The sequence below is a fragment of the Dama dama genome, chromosome 2, assembly GCF_033118175.1.
Source record: "Dama dama isolate Ldn47 chromosome 2, ASM3311817v1, whole genome shotgun sequence".
Taxonomy (NCBI): Eukaryota; Metazoa; Chordata; class Mammalia; order Artiodactyla; family Cervidae; genus Dama; species Dama dama.
Window position 1 is genome coordinate 4,964,196 of NC_083682.1, and position 17,648 is coordinate 4,981,843.

The following is a 17,648-nucleotide window of genomic DNA, read 5'->3' on the forward strand; positions in this document are numbered from 1 at the left end:
CTGTGAAGACGCTGTTTAAACCTGCTCCAACTATAGGGTATTTCCTGTGATTTAGGTGCACTCCTGATTCTACAGTCTTCTCTCATCTCCCCAGAGGCTACGGTGTCTCCCCTTCTGATATGGTACCCAGTCTCTGCAGCTGGAGGATGGACCTACAGATGTGTTGCTGTCCTCTAACCAGATGCACGCAGAGGGCTTCCAAACAGTAAAGAGTTGTGACTGATTCCTTCCCTCAGGCCCGGTCCCTGAGACGTAAACCTTCAAGGGAACTCAAATGACAGCGTGTGCCGCCACTTAACCACCCTTCAGAGGCCACCCGGGTTCTGCAGGCGACCTCCACACACAGCGCTGACAGAGAAGGCGGCCACTTACGTTCGTTCAGGTCTACCTCCATTTTGTCCTCCGTGTTGGCACCACTGGACTCAAACAAGTCTTGTTTTGCTCCATCTTCTTCCTCAGAGTCTGTGCTTTCCTCACTGTCTGTACTCCCCGAGCTAGGGAAAAAGTCCAAAATATGACTGCTGCATATTGGCCACCAGCTCTGCATATTGGCCACCAGCTGAACTCCAAAGAGTTCAGAAGACATCCCACACCAAACCCGTGCTGAGCCTCACCTGGGCCCCACGCGCCTGGCGCTGTCGGGACTCAGCCCACCCAGGGTCACCACTGCGACCCCTGGGCTGTGCTTGCAGACTCCTTGGAACCCTTGCAGCTGCCTGGTGTGGGGGTGCCCCCTGGTGGGGAAAGTCCGCACCTCCCTCGCGACCAGGGATGCTGAGCTGCCTCTCGTGCTCAGCTCCTTTTGCTCAAGCGTCTTTTCACATCTTTAGCCTATTTTAAAAACTGGGTTGTCTTCTCTCATTACTATAGAGTTTTGAGAGCTCTTCATATGCTCTACATGTAAGTCCTTTATAAGATATATGATTCGTAAATTTTTAATATAGATGCCTTGTCCTTGTGTTAACGTTGTCTTTTGAAGAATATTAGTGTTCAATTTTGATAAAGTTTAACTTACCAAGAATTTTTTTCATGTATAGTGCTTCTGGTGTTGTATCTCAGAGATCTTTGCCTCACCCAAGGTCACAAAGATTTTCCAGTATTGAAGTTTTCTAATTTTGTGTTTGATTCAGACGCAAGATCCACTTTTGGTTACTATGTATTCCCACATATAATGTCCAACTATTCCACCTCTGTTTCTTCAGATGACTACCCTCTCTGCACTGATCTGCCTCTGTACATCCACCACCAATCAGACATCTAGGTATGTGTGTAGGCCTACTTATGGGCTCTCTATTCTGTCCCCTGATCTACCCCTGTCTTAGTTACTGTACCTTGAAGTCAGGCAGTGTTAATACTGTTCTTTATGAAAGCTGTTTTGGCTATTCTAGGCCCTTTGCATCTTCATATAAATTTAAAAATCAACTTATCAACAGCTACCAAAAAACCTGCTATGATTTTGTTTGGAATAGCAATGATTCTCAATCAATCCAGATCTGGGGAGAGTTGGTATCTTAATAATATTGTCTTCGAAATCATAAACACTTCGCAAGCCTTGATTTCTCTCAGCTGTTCTTAGTGTATGAGCCTTGCACATCTTTTGTCAGATTTATCTGTACATATCTAATATTTTGATGCTATTTTGAATAGTACTATTTAGTAATTTTAATTCCAACTGTTGGCTGCAGTGTGTTTAAAAACAATTACATTGATCCAAGATGTACAATCTTGCTAAACCCACTGAACTGTTCTAGTAGTCTTTTTGTAGATCCCAACAAACTTTCTACATAGACAGTCACGTTGTCTATGAATAACGGTAATTTTTACCTTTCCTTTCCAATCAGATACCATTTATTTCCTTTTCTTGACTCACTGCACTGGCTAGCATCTCCAGCACAATACTGAAAAGTCGGGGTTAAGAACAGATATCCTCATATTGTTCCTGATTTTGGGAGGAAATCATTTAGTCTTTGACTATTAAGTGTGATGTCAACTGTTAGGTTTATTTACTACACAAGCTTTAAACAAATTGAAGACATTCCCTTGTCTCCAGTTTGCTGAGCAGCTCTACCAGGAGCAGATGCTGAATTTAGCCACATGCCTACTGACTTTCAAATGTTAAACCAAGTCTGCACTGCTGGAATAAATCTTGCATGGTCATGATGCACCAATGCTGCCGCTGTTCGCGAAGATTTTTAAAGAAGCTTTTGTACCTGTGCTCTTTTCACACCATGTAATGCAATGCCAGCTTCTGGTATCAAGTTACAAGTTTTCTGAAAACTTCTGTACAAACGGCTGTGATTTCTTCCTGAAACATTTGGTAGAATTCACAAAGAAAATCCTCTGGCCCTTGGTTCTTTGTGCGTGTATGTGAGAAGGTTTATACTAAAAATTCAACTTCGTCAGCAGACACAGGACTATCTGGGTTATCTTTTTCTCTTTTTGCTTGAGGTTTGGTAGTTTGTGTCTTTCAAAGACCATCTAAGCTGTCAGATTTATTGGCGAAGAGTTGCTCCTAGTATTCCTTATTATCCTATTAATATCTGTAAAATCTATAGTGATGTCACTTGTCCTGTTCCTGATATTAATAATTTGTATCTTTTTTCCTTGATCCTTCTGTCTAGGGGGTATATCAATTTTATTAATCTTCTTAAAGAACAACTTTTAATTATGATCCATCGATTACAATGATTTTCTCTACTGTTTTTCTGTTTCATATTTCTGGCCATTTCTTATGGTGGAAATTGAGGTCACTGGTTTGTTTCTTCTTTTTTAATGTAAGCACGTAGTGCTAAAAGTGATCCTTTAAGTACGTTTTACTCGCAACCCCCACTTCCTGATAAACACTGAGTTCCTATTGTCTTTCAATTCAAAATACTGTGCAAATTTCCCCTTTTTTCTTTAACTCATGTGTTATTTAGTTTCCACATATTTAGAGATTTTCTAGAGATCTGTCATTGATTTCTAATTTAATTCCATTGGGTCAGAGAGCATATTTTATGTCACTTGAAATCTTTTTATTGACTCTTGCTTTGTGGCCCAAAGATGGTCTCTAAGTATTTCATGTACACTTGAAAATAATTCACACTCTTCTGTGGAAAGCTTTAAAAATCCCCAGAAGGTCAAGCTGGCTGATAGTACTGTGTAAGTGTTCTATACTTTTATGGCCTATTATTTTTATTAGTTACTATGGGAGGAGTGTTGAAACATCTCATTGTAACTGTGGAATCTGTCTACTTTTGTAGACAGATTCTATCAGTTTTTGCTCTGTGTATTCTGAAACCCTGTTATTAGGTATGTAGATATTGACAGAACTGGCATTATGCTCTCCTAAAAACCCCTTTATGACCTTTTAATCTTTTCCTTTGAAATCTACTTTAATATTAATAAAGATTCCTCTACCTTTTAACCTGTTTAAATCTTTTTTATTTTAAAATTTAAGTTCTTAAATAATTTAAACCATTTCCCATAGGCAGCATTAAGTCAGGCCTTTTTTTTTCTTTATCCAATCTGAAAGCTCTGCATTTCATTTAGTGTTTTGGATAGAATTTTGAAAATTGATCCCAATGGGTATCATATGAATGACTCTTGTCTCCTCAAGTAAAATTAATTTTTAGAAACAACTTTCCCCTCCCCAGGGAAACTTTCAGATTTTTATAAGAAACAACATGTAACTCAGCTGCTGCTCTTATTACTAGTCAGGGAACCTCCTCAAGGCAACATATGACGGCATTCCTCAGCATCACTTCTCCATCACAAGAGGCTGTGTCCCAATAGTTCATGAACTATGTCAGAACACTTGGAGCACTTTCAAACAGGTCACCCTGACTTGTTCACACTGCAGACAAATGAGGTGGTACCAACTCACACCGGTTAACAAGGGCCCTTTCTGATCACGACAAAGTACTGATCTCTGGGTCAAATGTGTATGTTTGGAGAGGCAAATAATACTTGTTTTACGCATGGGACACTTACTACGATAACAAGCTATCGCTCACCTTGATCGTCTTTGGGATTCTGGTGTAAATGCAATATGCTTTTCCTCCCAAATATCTTCCTCATCAGAGCCACCATCATCAAACTGTTGTATTCTTTCCTTACAACATGCTTCAAACAAGGCAATATTTCCCTGAATGAGAGAGGGAAAAAAAATTTTTAATTAAGTTATTTTCTGCAAAAGTTACTAATGTAAATCATACTCTTCCATGTCCTTCGGGGGGGAGGGGCTGTGGCAGGAAATGCCTATCACCTATACCACAATAAAATATAAGCGTGTAAAGTCAGCTTCTATGTAAGTAACAACAAAAAGGTGCCCCCAAGGACTGGCTTCAAAACTAGTATACAGGAAACTGAGACTGTCTACAGATAGGCTCACTTCACATATTCAGAGTAGCGCTCTCGTTCCAGAGCCTCCTTGGGCCACCCGCCTAGCATGCGTCCCCAGACGCACCCTAACAGCAACCTGAACTTCCCCTGCTGTTACAGGGCCACCTACGCAGTGAGGAGTGTCAACGTCCAACCAGTCAGTCTCCATCTTATCCCAGCAGCGAATAAACCAGCAGTCTCTCATGCTAAGTGACATAAAATCAACACTGTGCCCATTCAAATGACACCAACCCCATGTCCATATGTAGATGCGGGTGACTTGGCATTTCAGAACTGCCTAGTGATGAGGGGTTGGCCCTCATTTGGCCCAAGTTTCTCTCCTAGTGACATTCAGCAGATGCAAAAGGAAGCAGGTTGGAGTCAAACTGCTGACTTTGAAGCCAAATGTCTACACTGGCTTCATTAGCCCTGTCACATCTTAAACGAGGGCAGCAAATTAACATGCCTATGGGGCCAGGCAGGTCACGTGAGTGGCTGAAGTCACCGCCATCTAAGACAAAGGCTCCTGGAGTCGGGAGCCCCAGTGCACACAGCACCCATCCCCACCGATCGACCTCTCATATGCCTCGCTACTCACGATCGGCATGAATACTTACACTTTCATTTGTATTGAGAGTAAAGTTGATGTCTGAAACCCGATCAAAAGAAACACTGTAAACAAAAGATAAGTGCAATAGTTAATTATCTATAGACTCAGAAACAGTATTCATGAAATTATCCAAATGTACAGTATGACAAAAGCCTCCATTAGTAAAACCAAATGATCTGCGTTAAGTGACCCCTCCTCCCTTGGTGTGAGGAGTCTACACAGAACAGGAGGCCTTGAAGCCTTCCCATAAACCGTGTTTAGCAGCCATGGTGGAAAGCATGGCTCTGTGGGCCATGCCTACATAACCCCAAAAAGGTTATCTGCAGATAAGAAACAGGTTGAAATATGAAAAAAGGGTCATAGACGCTGTCAGACCCTGGGCTTTCTCCAGATACAGACAAATGCATACATAAAATACAGACACCCTTGAAGTCTTACACTACAGTATGGCATAGATGGGACAAAAATAGGGATTAAAAGAACTCCTAGCCTATTAAATGTGTAGTTTTTGAGTAGGTAGGGCTATCGTAAAATCCTTAAATGATCTGTTTGAATCAAACATCATTCCAAGTATCCCATACAAATTCTAAAGAGACTGGATTCCAAACCAGCAACTGTTTAACAAATGGGCCCAGACAGGCAGGTGCTGAGATACCATGTGTTGGGAGGTGGGGGGTGGGGGTTGCACGTTCTGCTGTGAGTGCTCCCGGGGTGCAGACAAGTCCCATGTGTAAAGTCCTTGCTTTTCTGGGGCTGAAATGAGCCGATTCTTAGGGCAGCTGACAGCCTCTACCACTGCTCTACTGACTGACAGTGCGGCCTCCAGGGCTTCCCTGGGGGCTCAGACAGTAAAGCCTCTGCGTACAATGTGGGAGACCCGGGTTCAATCCCTGGGTCGGGAAGATCCTCTGCAGAAGGAAATGGCAACCCACTCCAGTACTCTTTCCTGGAAAATCCCATGGACGGAGAAGCCTGGTAGGCTACAGTCCGTGGGGTCGCAAAGAGTCAGACACGACTGAGCGACTAAACTTAAACTTTCCAGGCCCCGTGCCTACACGGCATAGTGTTTGGCACGATCAGAGGGTGTGGAGAGTCTTTCAGCTTCTCGCTTGCTGTAAACTGCAACTTAGGACAAACAGCAGCCTCCACTGGCTACAGTTTAACCAGCACCCGACCATCTATTGCTGGGTAGGAAACTGAGAGAAGCTGGGGGTTGATGACCCTGCTCAGGGCGCTCCCATGAAAGAGAACGCTGCTCAGAGAGCTGCAACACACCTAGCAACACACCTCGAGTAAACACTTCGTTTATAAGCACGGGTGTTTCCAAGGTCAGGGGCTAGACCACTTGTTTTCCTCTCTGCGGACGGCTCCCACGGCAGCTGCTCGTGGGTGCTCCGCATCTCTGGGCTCCTCTCTCCCTGACTGCAGGATGCTGTGAACGGACTGCCTGGCCCTCGGGGGCAGGGAGCCCAACCCCAACTCCACCTTCCAGTTAGTCACTCAGAGAAGAGAACGCGGGCAGGGTGGAGCCTGCTCAACCACAGCGTGGCTCCGTCCTCTGTGCTGTGAAAGACCAGACCTGCTCAGGCCACTGAACTGACAGAGACACTGCGACCCAGCAGCAAACCCTAAAAGGGAGGAGGACTTGAGTTCCTAAGTCTAACAAAAATAAACCTTTGTGGAAGATGCCAAGCCCAAGGGCAGGCTCTCCTTATGGGAGTCACATTCTATTCCTTTAGTTGTCTGGGTGACTCAGGCTGATGGGCTGGACCTGAAGGAACACCTGGAGGGCAGGTTCCTCCCAACTCACAAACACAAGGATTCCAAGAACTCAGAAGAATCATAAACTCCTACAGAGGGCAGGACTGCAGGACACAGGTTGTGCAAACAGAAAGGTATACTCACTTGCCAATGTCATCTTGATCTGCGAACTTCTCATCGTTGAAGCCAAACTGGTCAATAAAATTGGACGTCATTTGTTGCATCTGATAATCAGAAAAGGCCTGGCAACCCCAGGACCAGTGACAGTGATACAATGATTCTAATGACATTCTACATACTATATGCCCATTTATTTTCCAGAAACCACCTTATTTATACATAGCCATAGGGCTTAAAAAGTTGGTGTGTTCTTCTTTAAAAAAAAAAATCAAATAATTTTAAACACAATTTACCCCAAAAAGGAGATGTTTGGAATTTTGTCCACAAATTATTCTAATGCACATGCCATGTAAGAAGTGTTAAATGACCACTGTCCTCTATTCTGAATTGTCTTGAGAGAGAGGTTTGGTTCTGGTTCAAAAAAGTGATCAAGTGACATGTGACAGTCTGAAATTATAAGGTGTATCAGCCACCTCTGAACACAACCAACCTTAAATCCCAACAAGCGGTCACCACCCACCCTCCCTTTCTGCATCTCCCCACCCCCGTCCACTACAGCAACATGGCAACAGAGGAAAAATGACTAGTGATCACAATCCCAATTCTACCACACCATCTCCAGGGATACTTCACTTTCTTAAATAAAGTGATTTAAGTCTCAGAGGCTAAGAAGAATACAAAGTAACTTACTAGCCTACCTACCTTAGAGAGAGGACAGAAAGTTCTAACACTGATTGGAAATCACTCTGAAAAACCTACACCACTGAGAGACCCAGGGAGGAGTCAGGTCTGTCTGCTACACCGTGCTACACCGTCTCTACAGGGCACCAGGGTTCTCAGGTGAAGAGGGGGACGCTACCATGGGCTCCACAGGAGTGCTGCTGTCCTGCCTGTCAACAGCAGCAGGCCAGGGGGCGGCGAAGTCAGCAAACGTGCTCCAGGCTCGCTCAGTCAGGGTCAACGAGACGAAGACAAGCAAGGGCCTCCTCACTCTGCCGCAAGCACCCATACGGAGACGAACCATGTGCGTGTGCGCGGCCCGTGGACAGAGCTGCACGTGGACTGTGCGGGGGTTCAAGCAACAGCTGTGGCTGGACTAAAGGTGTTGGCCCTGAGGCCTGCCGCGCAGGGCACCAAGCTCTCCTGCGTTCTCCTCTGAGCAGGGGCCACGGACTCCACCCTGCAGAAATGCCTCTGCCGTTAATTCCTGATGATTCATTACGGTGGCAGGGAATTATGGCATGGATAATCCAAATTGTGGATAATTAAAAAATAAACCTTATATTTGGCTTTGGAAGGCATCTTTTCCTTACATCTAAAAAAGTGCTGCATATGTAGTTTACTGAGAACCTAAAACCTCGCTCGCGTTTCTCTAACTTGATACCCACGGCTCCCTGCTCACTATGGCACCTTCAGGCTGCCCCTTTCCCCGCCTGCAGAGACGACACCACCTGAGCGCCTGAGGGCTGGGGCTGGCCCCCAGGTGTGCACGAGCTAAGGCGCACGAAGGCTCTGGGAGTCTGGGTGAGAGCAGAGGGCAAGGACAAGTCCCAAGAGGCGGGGCGAGTTCTGGATGTACGAACACAAAGTGTTATGAGCAGAGAGAAACCAATTCGTCTCAATTGCTTTATCTCTTATAAGGTAGGACACATGGCTGGTGCCATCAAAGGTGCAATAAACAATCACAGTCACTCTTCCGGGCAGGCGGTGTAAACCGGGCTCTGAGCTCACTGCAGAGAATGTGGCCACACAAGGGGAAACAGTGCTTTCCAACTGTTTCGGTTCCTTTCTTTTCTTTTTTCTTTAAAAGTTTTGTACTTCTACAAATAATACTGTACATCTTTTGGGTATAAAAAGGAAGAAATATTCCCAAAAGTGCACCTTTAAATGCTTCACAACAGAATGTAAATACGTGTATTATAAAAACATGTGTGAATGCATACATGTGTGAACATACAGCTGTACACACAGATACACATAAATATGCACACACATATCTGCACTGTCTGTCTGTCTATCCACCTAAGGAGGAAGACAGACACATAGTCTGTCACAGGAAGCCTCCACACAGTAACATAGAGGACATGGGAAAGCAGCGAGCCGCAGTCCTCAGTAGTTCTGGGTCCACTGTCGCTTCTAGGGAGACACTACCAGCAAAGAACCTAAAAGCTGTCAAGGCTCACTAAACCCACAGCCGTGAAGACTGTTACTGTATTCTCCCAAAAGCTTTATGAAAGTGCTTTGGACTCTGAGAAATTCAAGTCTGGAAAGCCCCATATGGTTGTGCCATTATTAAAAACTTTTAATTGCATTTAAAAAGGGGGAAAAAGCCCCCTACGTCTCAAAACTGTCACCCTGGTCAAAGTCAGGGGCTGTTCTGATCCTTTATTAAGTCAATCTCTTGAGGGGCTAGGGGTCCCAGCTGGGCAGCGGGAGTGGTGTCCACCTGCGGCAGCTGGGCCCAATGCTCCAGACACCACACGAGGAAGACCTCCTCCCCGTCCCCGAGTGAGGCGGCTGCGGGAGGAGGGGGAGCAGACACCAGAGTGAGGAAGCCAGGAGGAGCACCCCTGGTCACGCGTGGCCCCGCGGGTTTGTTCAGTGACCCGCCCTGAGCCCTCCGTGTGCGAGCGTCACCAGGCATGGCTTCAGATGTGAGTGAGAGCTCCAAAGTGACACACAGAACTATCTGGTTATAGTGGAGACCAGCATGAATTATCTTAGATTAACCCAGAAGTGAGTTCCTGAATTCAGAAAAAAATGCTTCAGAGTATGTTTCCTATTTTCAAAATGATTCAAGACTGGTCTATAATTTCAACATGCAAAAAAAGTTTACTGGAAGCCTGTCAATCAAAAAAGAATAATTATTCTCCCTACTTTTGAAGGTTACATAAAGTGGATAAAATCCACAGAACAGGAGCCTGGTGTCACTGAGGCGTTTTGGTGACTGAGATCGGTTCATACACATGTCATCAGTCAGAAAATTCTCTCCAGAAAACCTACGACCCTGGAACCAGATCTCGAGAGAGAGGTAGGGAATTCACTTTCCAGACACCTGAACGTCATCAGCTTGATTAAACTAGCTGCTGCAAACTCCGAGTTCATTAACTTATTTGCAAATATTTGCAAAAACAGGGTGTTCTCTTTCTTAAAAGCTATTCACCAGAATCAGAATCACCTTGAAAATGCACACTGCACACCATTCAGCTTCTCTGTAGAGGCAGAACGATGTGTAATTGGGATTCACGCAGGTTGAGGGGACCAATTGGATACTGTCCAGGCGCTCCAGGGTCGGGGAAGGACTGCTCGAAGGCACGAGGGCTTACAGGCAGCCAGCCAGGCCTCTGGGGTGGCCAGGGCTGCCGGACCGCAGACCAACGTGCGGGCGGGCCAGGAGACCCACCTGCTGGACAGCTCCCCTGCCCCTCACCTCGGGAAGTCAGTCTCCAGGGGTAGTGCCAAGAATCAAGAGAAGCCAAAATGCCACCTCAGACCCATCCTGAAAATGTACACATTAAATTGCCTTTGTCCTAAAATCAGATGACTGCTAAGTTCAGCCTATACCCGGTGTGTCAGTCTACTTGGACACCAAAAGGCAGCGCCTGCAGAGTCATCAGAAACTTCATCCTGGCCCTGGTAAAAGGGGCTTCAGGATTGGGAAAAACATTCAGTGCCAGGGAAGGTAACCACATTAATTCCACTGCCATACCAAATCACCTGACAGGCAAGACTTGGTCCTGACCAAGGGCAGCTTCTCCATATAAGGAGCTAGTACCTTCCAAAAGGGCTTCCAGGTTGAGCTCCCAAACCTGATACCCAGAAGGTACAATGAATTCACTCCTCACCTCCACAGGACTACCAAGGGAGGATATATCAGTATGCCAGTTTTTATATCCTGTTTTTGCCCCCACAAAGATTACCAGCACCTGATAAATGAAGAGGAATTTGGGGACAGGATGAATCTGGGGATGCTACAGAATCTGAAGATATCAGAAACATATAAGCCATTTGGTTCAGGACACTGGGTAAGTTACTTTCACTGACATTAAACAAGTTTCTTAGTCCTCCACAAATCCCTACTGCAGGAATCTCTGCATAATGAGCATGTCCAAGACGCACGCTTACTGAACTATCCAGATCATTCAAATCTCCTGAAAAGTTACCTGACTCATCATCATTATCAGATCTAAAGAAACATGCCCTGGAAATATAATCAACATACACCTTTCTCTCACATACCCAACACTTCCTCTTTCAAACACTTTGACCTAACTAGTAAGTAGCCCCCAAACAAACCTTAATGCATGTCTGACTCCAAAGCTGATTCATAAATGACAACTAAACTAAGCATTTAAAATAAAAACAAAAAACAAAACTTTTAGGCATGACTCACTTGCTGCAAAGAAGAATCCTGTGAGAAACCCGTTTCTTTAAAGTCAATTTCATCATCACTGGATGAATGAATATGGCAGGTTGTAACCTATATGCATAAAAATGTAAAAAACTATTTAAGAGAGAAAAATTTTGGACATTTGTATCAGCATTTTTACGGAAAAAAAATCACATTTAGTTTTTCTCTCAAATGTGTAACAATAGTATGAACAAAAACAATAAGAGCTAAGCTGTAAAATCCACCCCATAATTCCAGGGAGCACTTCACTCAATCAGGAGGTTCAGCCGCCTAGCCTTCTGCTGCGCACCTGCAGCTACTTTACCCATATTAACCGCACCGCAAAGCACGTGAGAGACGAGTTACTCCATATATATGACTTTGATAATTATCTCCAATTAGAAGTTTACAAAGGGAAGGAAGAAGCAATGCCTCAGATAAAATATAAAATAATTAACTACTTCAAACCAGAAAGGTAAAACTGCAATCCCAGGGATCAGTAATGCGCCACTAAAAAGCTCAGGTTTAAATGCAATCATTTCATTTTGAATTCTGGCACTTCTTGCCCATTCTAAGAGAAGCACTGCTCATAAATATGACTTGAGTCAATAGTCCCCTGCTCATTACAAGACCCCAGACCTTCTGCCCCTTAACATGTAATCCCTGCCCTCACAACTTAAAATTAACTCACATTAATGAAATAAGCAAAAGCATAAATAGGAACTGCTCACCAATTCACAGTAAGTGATTTTCATTCATTCATTCATTCATTCATTCATAAACGTATTAACAAATAGAAATGACTAAGTACCACACTAATAATGGTAATTGCTACAGAGCAAGTAATAAATGTGAACAGTCTGCAAAATTCTAAGAACAGGCACTGTACTTCTCAGGTAACTTACACTGTATTTTCTGAATTACTTGCCCTATAGCAGTGTTCCAGGCAGACAGCTCTGTCCTCAGGGGAGAAACAGCAGCCATTAACTGCCAGCCCTTGCAGCTGTGCCCAGAAGCCTAGAGCCAGAGACACTGGCCTGGTTTGCTCTGTGATGTTCCAACACTGATTTAAGAAGCCCGAAGTGGAATCCACAGGGCCTGTATGTGGTGTGGCTTATGAAATTCTGAGTAAATCACTGTCTGAATAAAACTAATCTCATCTCTCTTTATCTGGACATCTTTGAGGAAGATACTAAGTCCAAGTGAATAACCCAGGGTTTCCAACTAACTCCCTCTCCATCCTCCCTAAAGTGCAGACAGAACATTCGCATGAATTTTGCACTTGACCTGATGAAATCAAAGCAGAATTTGTGATCTGCCTGCCTGAATCAACCACTGCTTTAGCAAGTAGATGGGAAAAATTGTGTGTGTGTGTGTGTGTGGTGTGTGTTGTGTGTGTGTCGTGTGTGTGTGTGTGTTGTGTGTGTGTGTGTAGTTTGTCCATGAGAGCCCAGCCAGAGTGCAGATGGGAGGGCGGAATACTGCTTGGTCACGGCAGCTGGCACCTCACAGGGTGACTGCAACTGAGAGCAGGTCAAATGACTCCGCTGCAGTGGATTTAGGAGCTTCAGGCCACGTGGCTGGCAAGTCAGTACAAGAATCACACTAAGCCCATGGCGGGGGGTGGGGCTCAAAAACAGAAGACAAACTAAAGAGAAAGCTGGGAGAACTGGACAGAGCCAAAAATCAGTCCACCACTCCTGGCCTGTCTTGCTGTTTCAAGTTCAATAAGAATACAATGTATCCTTATTCATACTTTTTGCTACAAAATAAGAATTTATCAGCTCATTAATGAAAATAGGAAACTAGAGCCTTGTTTTCAAATTTGAGCAACTACTGTGTGCCAGACACTGTGACCCTTTCCATCCTCTCCTTAACTAGTATCCTCAAAGCAATACAAGTAATCTTTTCCTCCAGAAAGAAACTACTGTTTTAGAAAGTTATTACTAATAACAGCACAAAGCAAGTGCACCTTCTCAATTATTCTGTTGACAGATATGGTGATTCTGATTCTACCTACAGGGTAATGCAGTCTGATATCATTATTAATAAAATGAGCTAAAAGATGCAATTTAACTTGTTAATCTTAGTCCCTGATCTAAACTTTCAGAACACACCCCTTCTGAAGCATCTTCAGCTCAATAAGTGCCTCCCTCATTCCTCTTCTTCCAGCTGAAGTCTTGTCATCTTGTTTCTTCTGTCCCACCCACACCTGTTCACCCTTACTGTCAAAGCAGAACCTGAAGCCCCATCACTTCTCTTCAAGTCTATCGTCACCTCCCTAGGGAGGGTTTCTCTTTCATCTGGATGCACACTGCATCCAGCAGTCTCTCTGCTGCACCTCTAGTGCCACTAGAGTCTGTCCTCAGGCCAGCAGCCTGATGGTGATCCTTTAAATCATGACAGATTTAAAACCACTGACATTAAATCATGGCACTTTTCATTCAGTTTCAAACCCAGTGGCTTTTCATCTCTCTAAGATCACAAACCCAGGAGCGTGCCTTGAAGCTGCGAGAGATCTCTGCCACACTCTTTCTGACACAAACATGCAGGCGCCGTACCGGCCTCCGCACCCGCTCTTCCATCCCCTCTCGCCTCAGCCTCTACACCAATATTCTCAAGGACATTTCCCTAGACTGCTTAATTTTAAATGCATGTCTGCCCAAAACACCCTGACTCCCTTCCCCTCGTTTACCCTCCCCCTTTGGTTATCCACCTCCACTGAGGCAGGGATTTTTGCCAATCTTGTCTAGTGCAACATCCACAGTGTCCAGCACACAGTATCCACTCAAAGAGTTAATGAATTAAGGAACACCAATAAATCACTAAATGAGAATACAGAATCATAAGTTTTAAGAAAGTAACAAGGAGATAAGAACTCTTGCCAAGCATGCCATATTCTAAGCAAACTAAACTTTTTTTTTAATAAGCAAAAATGCTTTTGTTTTGTGCAAAAAGAATAAACTATACTCTTAATACTGCAGTGAAAGGAGGGGAAAATTTCAGATTTATTAACTGTTCTGAAAAGAAAAGGCAAGTAAGAGTTTTCTTCATCTTGGCTGATTAGGTTGCTATGCAATCTTAAGTATGACCTGACTGGTAACATCTGAGTGAAAAGTAGAAGCCAAAGACTCTTCTCCTTGCTCCACGTAGTCCCACTGTGGACCCTCAGGACCCACATGACCCCGGGCTGGTTAGAAACACAAACCCTCAGAGGTTCCACCTCGACTCACTGGGCCTGCAAACAATTCATATGTGCGCTCTGTATTACTCTAAACAACCTCCATAAACTATCTCACAAACTACCTCAACATTTAAAAAACACACCCTTGCCCCTGGAGAGGAAGGCAAAGAATGAAACAAACTCAGTTCTCCAAACTCAGCACAAAAACATTTCCTACATTTTCTAAATTTACCTAAATCCCTACCAATTTTTACAGTTTGCAGGCTTAGTCAAAACAGTGTGGTCTCTGGATGTAATTAAAATACCAAGTTTTATTGATAATAAGCTCCCAACACAAAAATATAAACAGTGTATGAATCTCTTGTGCATTTACTCTGGCAATACAGGGTCACAAGGTTAAAGTACTTCAAAGAGGTCAGCAGGAAGGCAATTCTATATCCCTACTGGGACACAGTCTGAGACATTCTGGGCAGAAAATACAGAGTTTGGAAGCTGCAGTTCAAGCCTCCTTGGTGGCCTGGGATTAATGTAAAAGGATCCTCAAAAACTTGGAACCCCCATATCTCTAAAAATACAGGTTGGCCAGAACACTTATGAATAAACTCTTTGGTCAACCCAATACTACAAAGCAGAATTCCCCAGTGAAGGACTCAGACTAACTGGAGGTGGTCTGTTAGTCTTGGGTGTTTGAAACCAAAGTGAGAAGTCCTGGGAGAGCAACACAGAGTCTCAGGAAACAAGATCACAGAGTGGGGCCAAGTAGACAGAGGGTATGAGCAATGTTAACAGGCTCGTTACTGACCACTTCTGCTACATAAAGCGACTGCCCCTTCTTTTGTTTTACTGTGGATTATCTGCATAGTCCAAGTGTTATGGCAGAAAGAGAAACAGGCAAAGGAGAACCAGGCTTCAGTCAGCATGACAGGTAGAGTCCAGGGTAACTCTTCCTGCCACGCAGGTGTAAATGTCCTTCTAGATGGAAATGTCTGTCTAAGTGTACCTGACCCAAAGGAGCCACAGACAACACCACACACAGTCACACAAGAGACGACCGGCAGCACAGGGCAAAGCAGCTGAGTGTCACCTGACCTGCAATGTGGCCCTTGTTTACATACTGACAAGAGAAATGTACCTGAATTACCAAAGTTTTTTAAAAATCCTGATAACAAGTTTAACTGACATTTTTTACTTCTACCTTTGAAGTTAATCAAAGGGCAAGTTTTAACAAATTTTCCCAAACAAGATTAGAATTAATACTCCTAACTATTTCTCTATAAATAAGAAACAAGTCAAAACTCCCTTTCAAGGAGATCACATTGCCTGAATTCTTAACAAGGACTCAATATGAGGACCTCTAAATTAAGAGGTTCAGTTTAACAGTATGAGAACAACTTTACTCTGCAGTAACACCCTGATCATCCAGAATTTTAACCAATTTGACCGGGGGGGAAAAAACAATCTACAGTGGGTAATACATTCATTAAAACTTACTTAACCCTTCCTTGATAGCACAGGAATGTCAAAGTGAATGTCACTTCCTCTGCTGGGCTGTAACACCCTGAGACACAAGGGCCACTAAACCTGTTTTAATTAAATGGCCCCACACAGCTCCCTTTCTACACTTACCTTTTCATAATTCTTTCAGCTTCTAGTACCTAATAATTCTCTCACTATATCCACCTTAACAAGCCACCAATCTGTCAAGAGTCTGTTAAAAGACAACCAAAGCTGTGAGATGATCTACAGAGTGGGAGGCGACAGGCCCTTGGGGCCATGTGACACAGGGTGACCCGGGGACTGCTCTGTAGCACCCCTACCCCCACTTCTAAATTCTGTTCTGAGCAGATAAGGCTGCCAGGTACTTGCCTGCCTAACAATCGAGGGAGTTACTGTGTATTAGAAATTTAAGACTACAGCTGATCAGTTTAAAACCAGAATGAAATGTCTGACACATCTGTTCCGTGTACAATCACGGTTACCACCTCAGCTATCAGGTGGCATGTGCTTGCAAAAGGAAATGCTTTTCCTTATCTGCAAAACCAAATCAATACTTACCTTAAAACTTAACGTCTTAAAGAAAACAAAGACTACATTCCAAAGTCCAATATAATTTTTAAAAGTATTATCAATGCCATTGTTCCCTGGCTCAAAGTACCAATCTGTTAAAACTGGGGTTCCAAAGTCATCTGCAGAATTTCCCCAACTGGGAATGACTTTAATGCGGGTAAACTCAACTAAGCAGAAGTAGAAACCAGTCACAGAAATGTCTCAGGTCTCTAACAACCCGGGATTACCCAGGCATAAGGCAATAGACCCAAGCGTGAGAGGACGGCTGGGGCTGTGCTGAGGAGCCCGGGGAGCAGGTGCCGAGGGAGGTGGATGTGGCATGGCAGGAAGCGGGGGCAGGGGGCTGCGTGTCCCCTACGTCAGCCCAGGCCGGAACTGGACAAACAAGCCAGAGCACTGCGGACATAACCTCTTTCACTGGTAAGAAACATGAACGTACCCCTTGGTCTACCATCACCAGGACAAGTGGAAGAAAGGTGCCTCATGTTTTTTGAATAAACGGGCAAAGCCCCAGAGCACCGAAATCAGAGAAATGTAATCTTGTAGAACCTACTAGATCTACCGTGTTCCTCTTGTTAGTTTCTCCTAAGGAGCTCGTGCAGAACGTCTCCCATCGCTCCCTGACTTCGTCTGGAAGATCTTCAGAGGGGAGAAAAGGAAAAAAGCATGATCACTACAGTGACTGACACACAGACAAACAGGGAGCACGAGAGGGCGCCACCATGTGGTCGTCAGAGGTGAGCAAGCCCTGCAGGCTGGGCGCCGGGCTCTTGGGAGGCTCAGGGTTATAGAGGCGTGCTCAATCTGGACCCTGAGAACTTTCAGGAACCCCCCTACCCCGCCCCCATGGTCTATGCTTGATGCCAAGAGCCCTAACCAGTTATCTGAATTTAACAACTTTTTTAGGATCTTCTGGTAAAAACTTAACCTGGAAAATATTGATGTAAGTGTTTCCACGGAACTCCTTATAAAGGTGTGGGTAACAGTGGTCCTGCTCCACAGTCACGCGCGTTCAGGAAACCCTGCACACACTGACTCCTGCACTCTTTCTTGAGAAATTCTGAGGCGTTTAGCCCATGACTGCCCCACGGAACCCAGTGTGGGTTCTCAAATTCCTCAAAGATAATCTTTTCCAAATACTTGTGTCATAGGAC

The 17,648-nt window shown here is 44.3% G+C and overlaps 1 protein-coding gene across 11 annotated transcripts in view; it reads right to left on the minus strand.

Moving 5' to 3' along the window:
- Nucleotides 1–17,648, minus strand: part of PPP6R3 (protein phosphatase 6 regulatory subunit 3) — a 123,243-nt gene that overhangs the window by 19,232 nt on the left and 86,363 nt on the right. For 7 of the 11 annotated variants that reach the window (XM_061161922.1, XM_061161912.1, XM_061161931.1 and 4 more), the window contains 6 exons: nucleotides 17,048–17,133; nucleotides 11,247–11,333; nucleotides 6,878–6,975; nucleotides 4,980–5,034; nucleotides 3,996–4,126; nucleotides 373–494 (listed from right to left, as the gene is read on the minus strand). In XM_061161922.1, the coding sequence (XP_061017905.1) occupies nucleotides 373–494; nucleotides 3,996–4,126; nucleotides 4,980–5,034; nucleotides 6,878–6,975; nucleotides 11,247–11,333; nucleotides 17,048–17,133 (579 nt within the window). The remainder of the gene's footprint in view (nucleotides 1–372; nucleotides 495–3,995; nucleotides 4,127–4,979; nucleotides 5,035–6,877; nucleotides 6,976–11,246; nucleotides 11,334–17,047; nucleotides 17,134–17,648) is intronic. The other 4 variants (XM_061161963.1, XM_061161947.1, XM_061161983.1 and 1 more) reach the window with 4 other exon arrangements.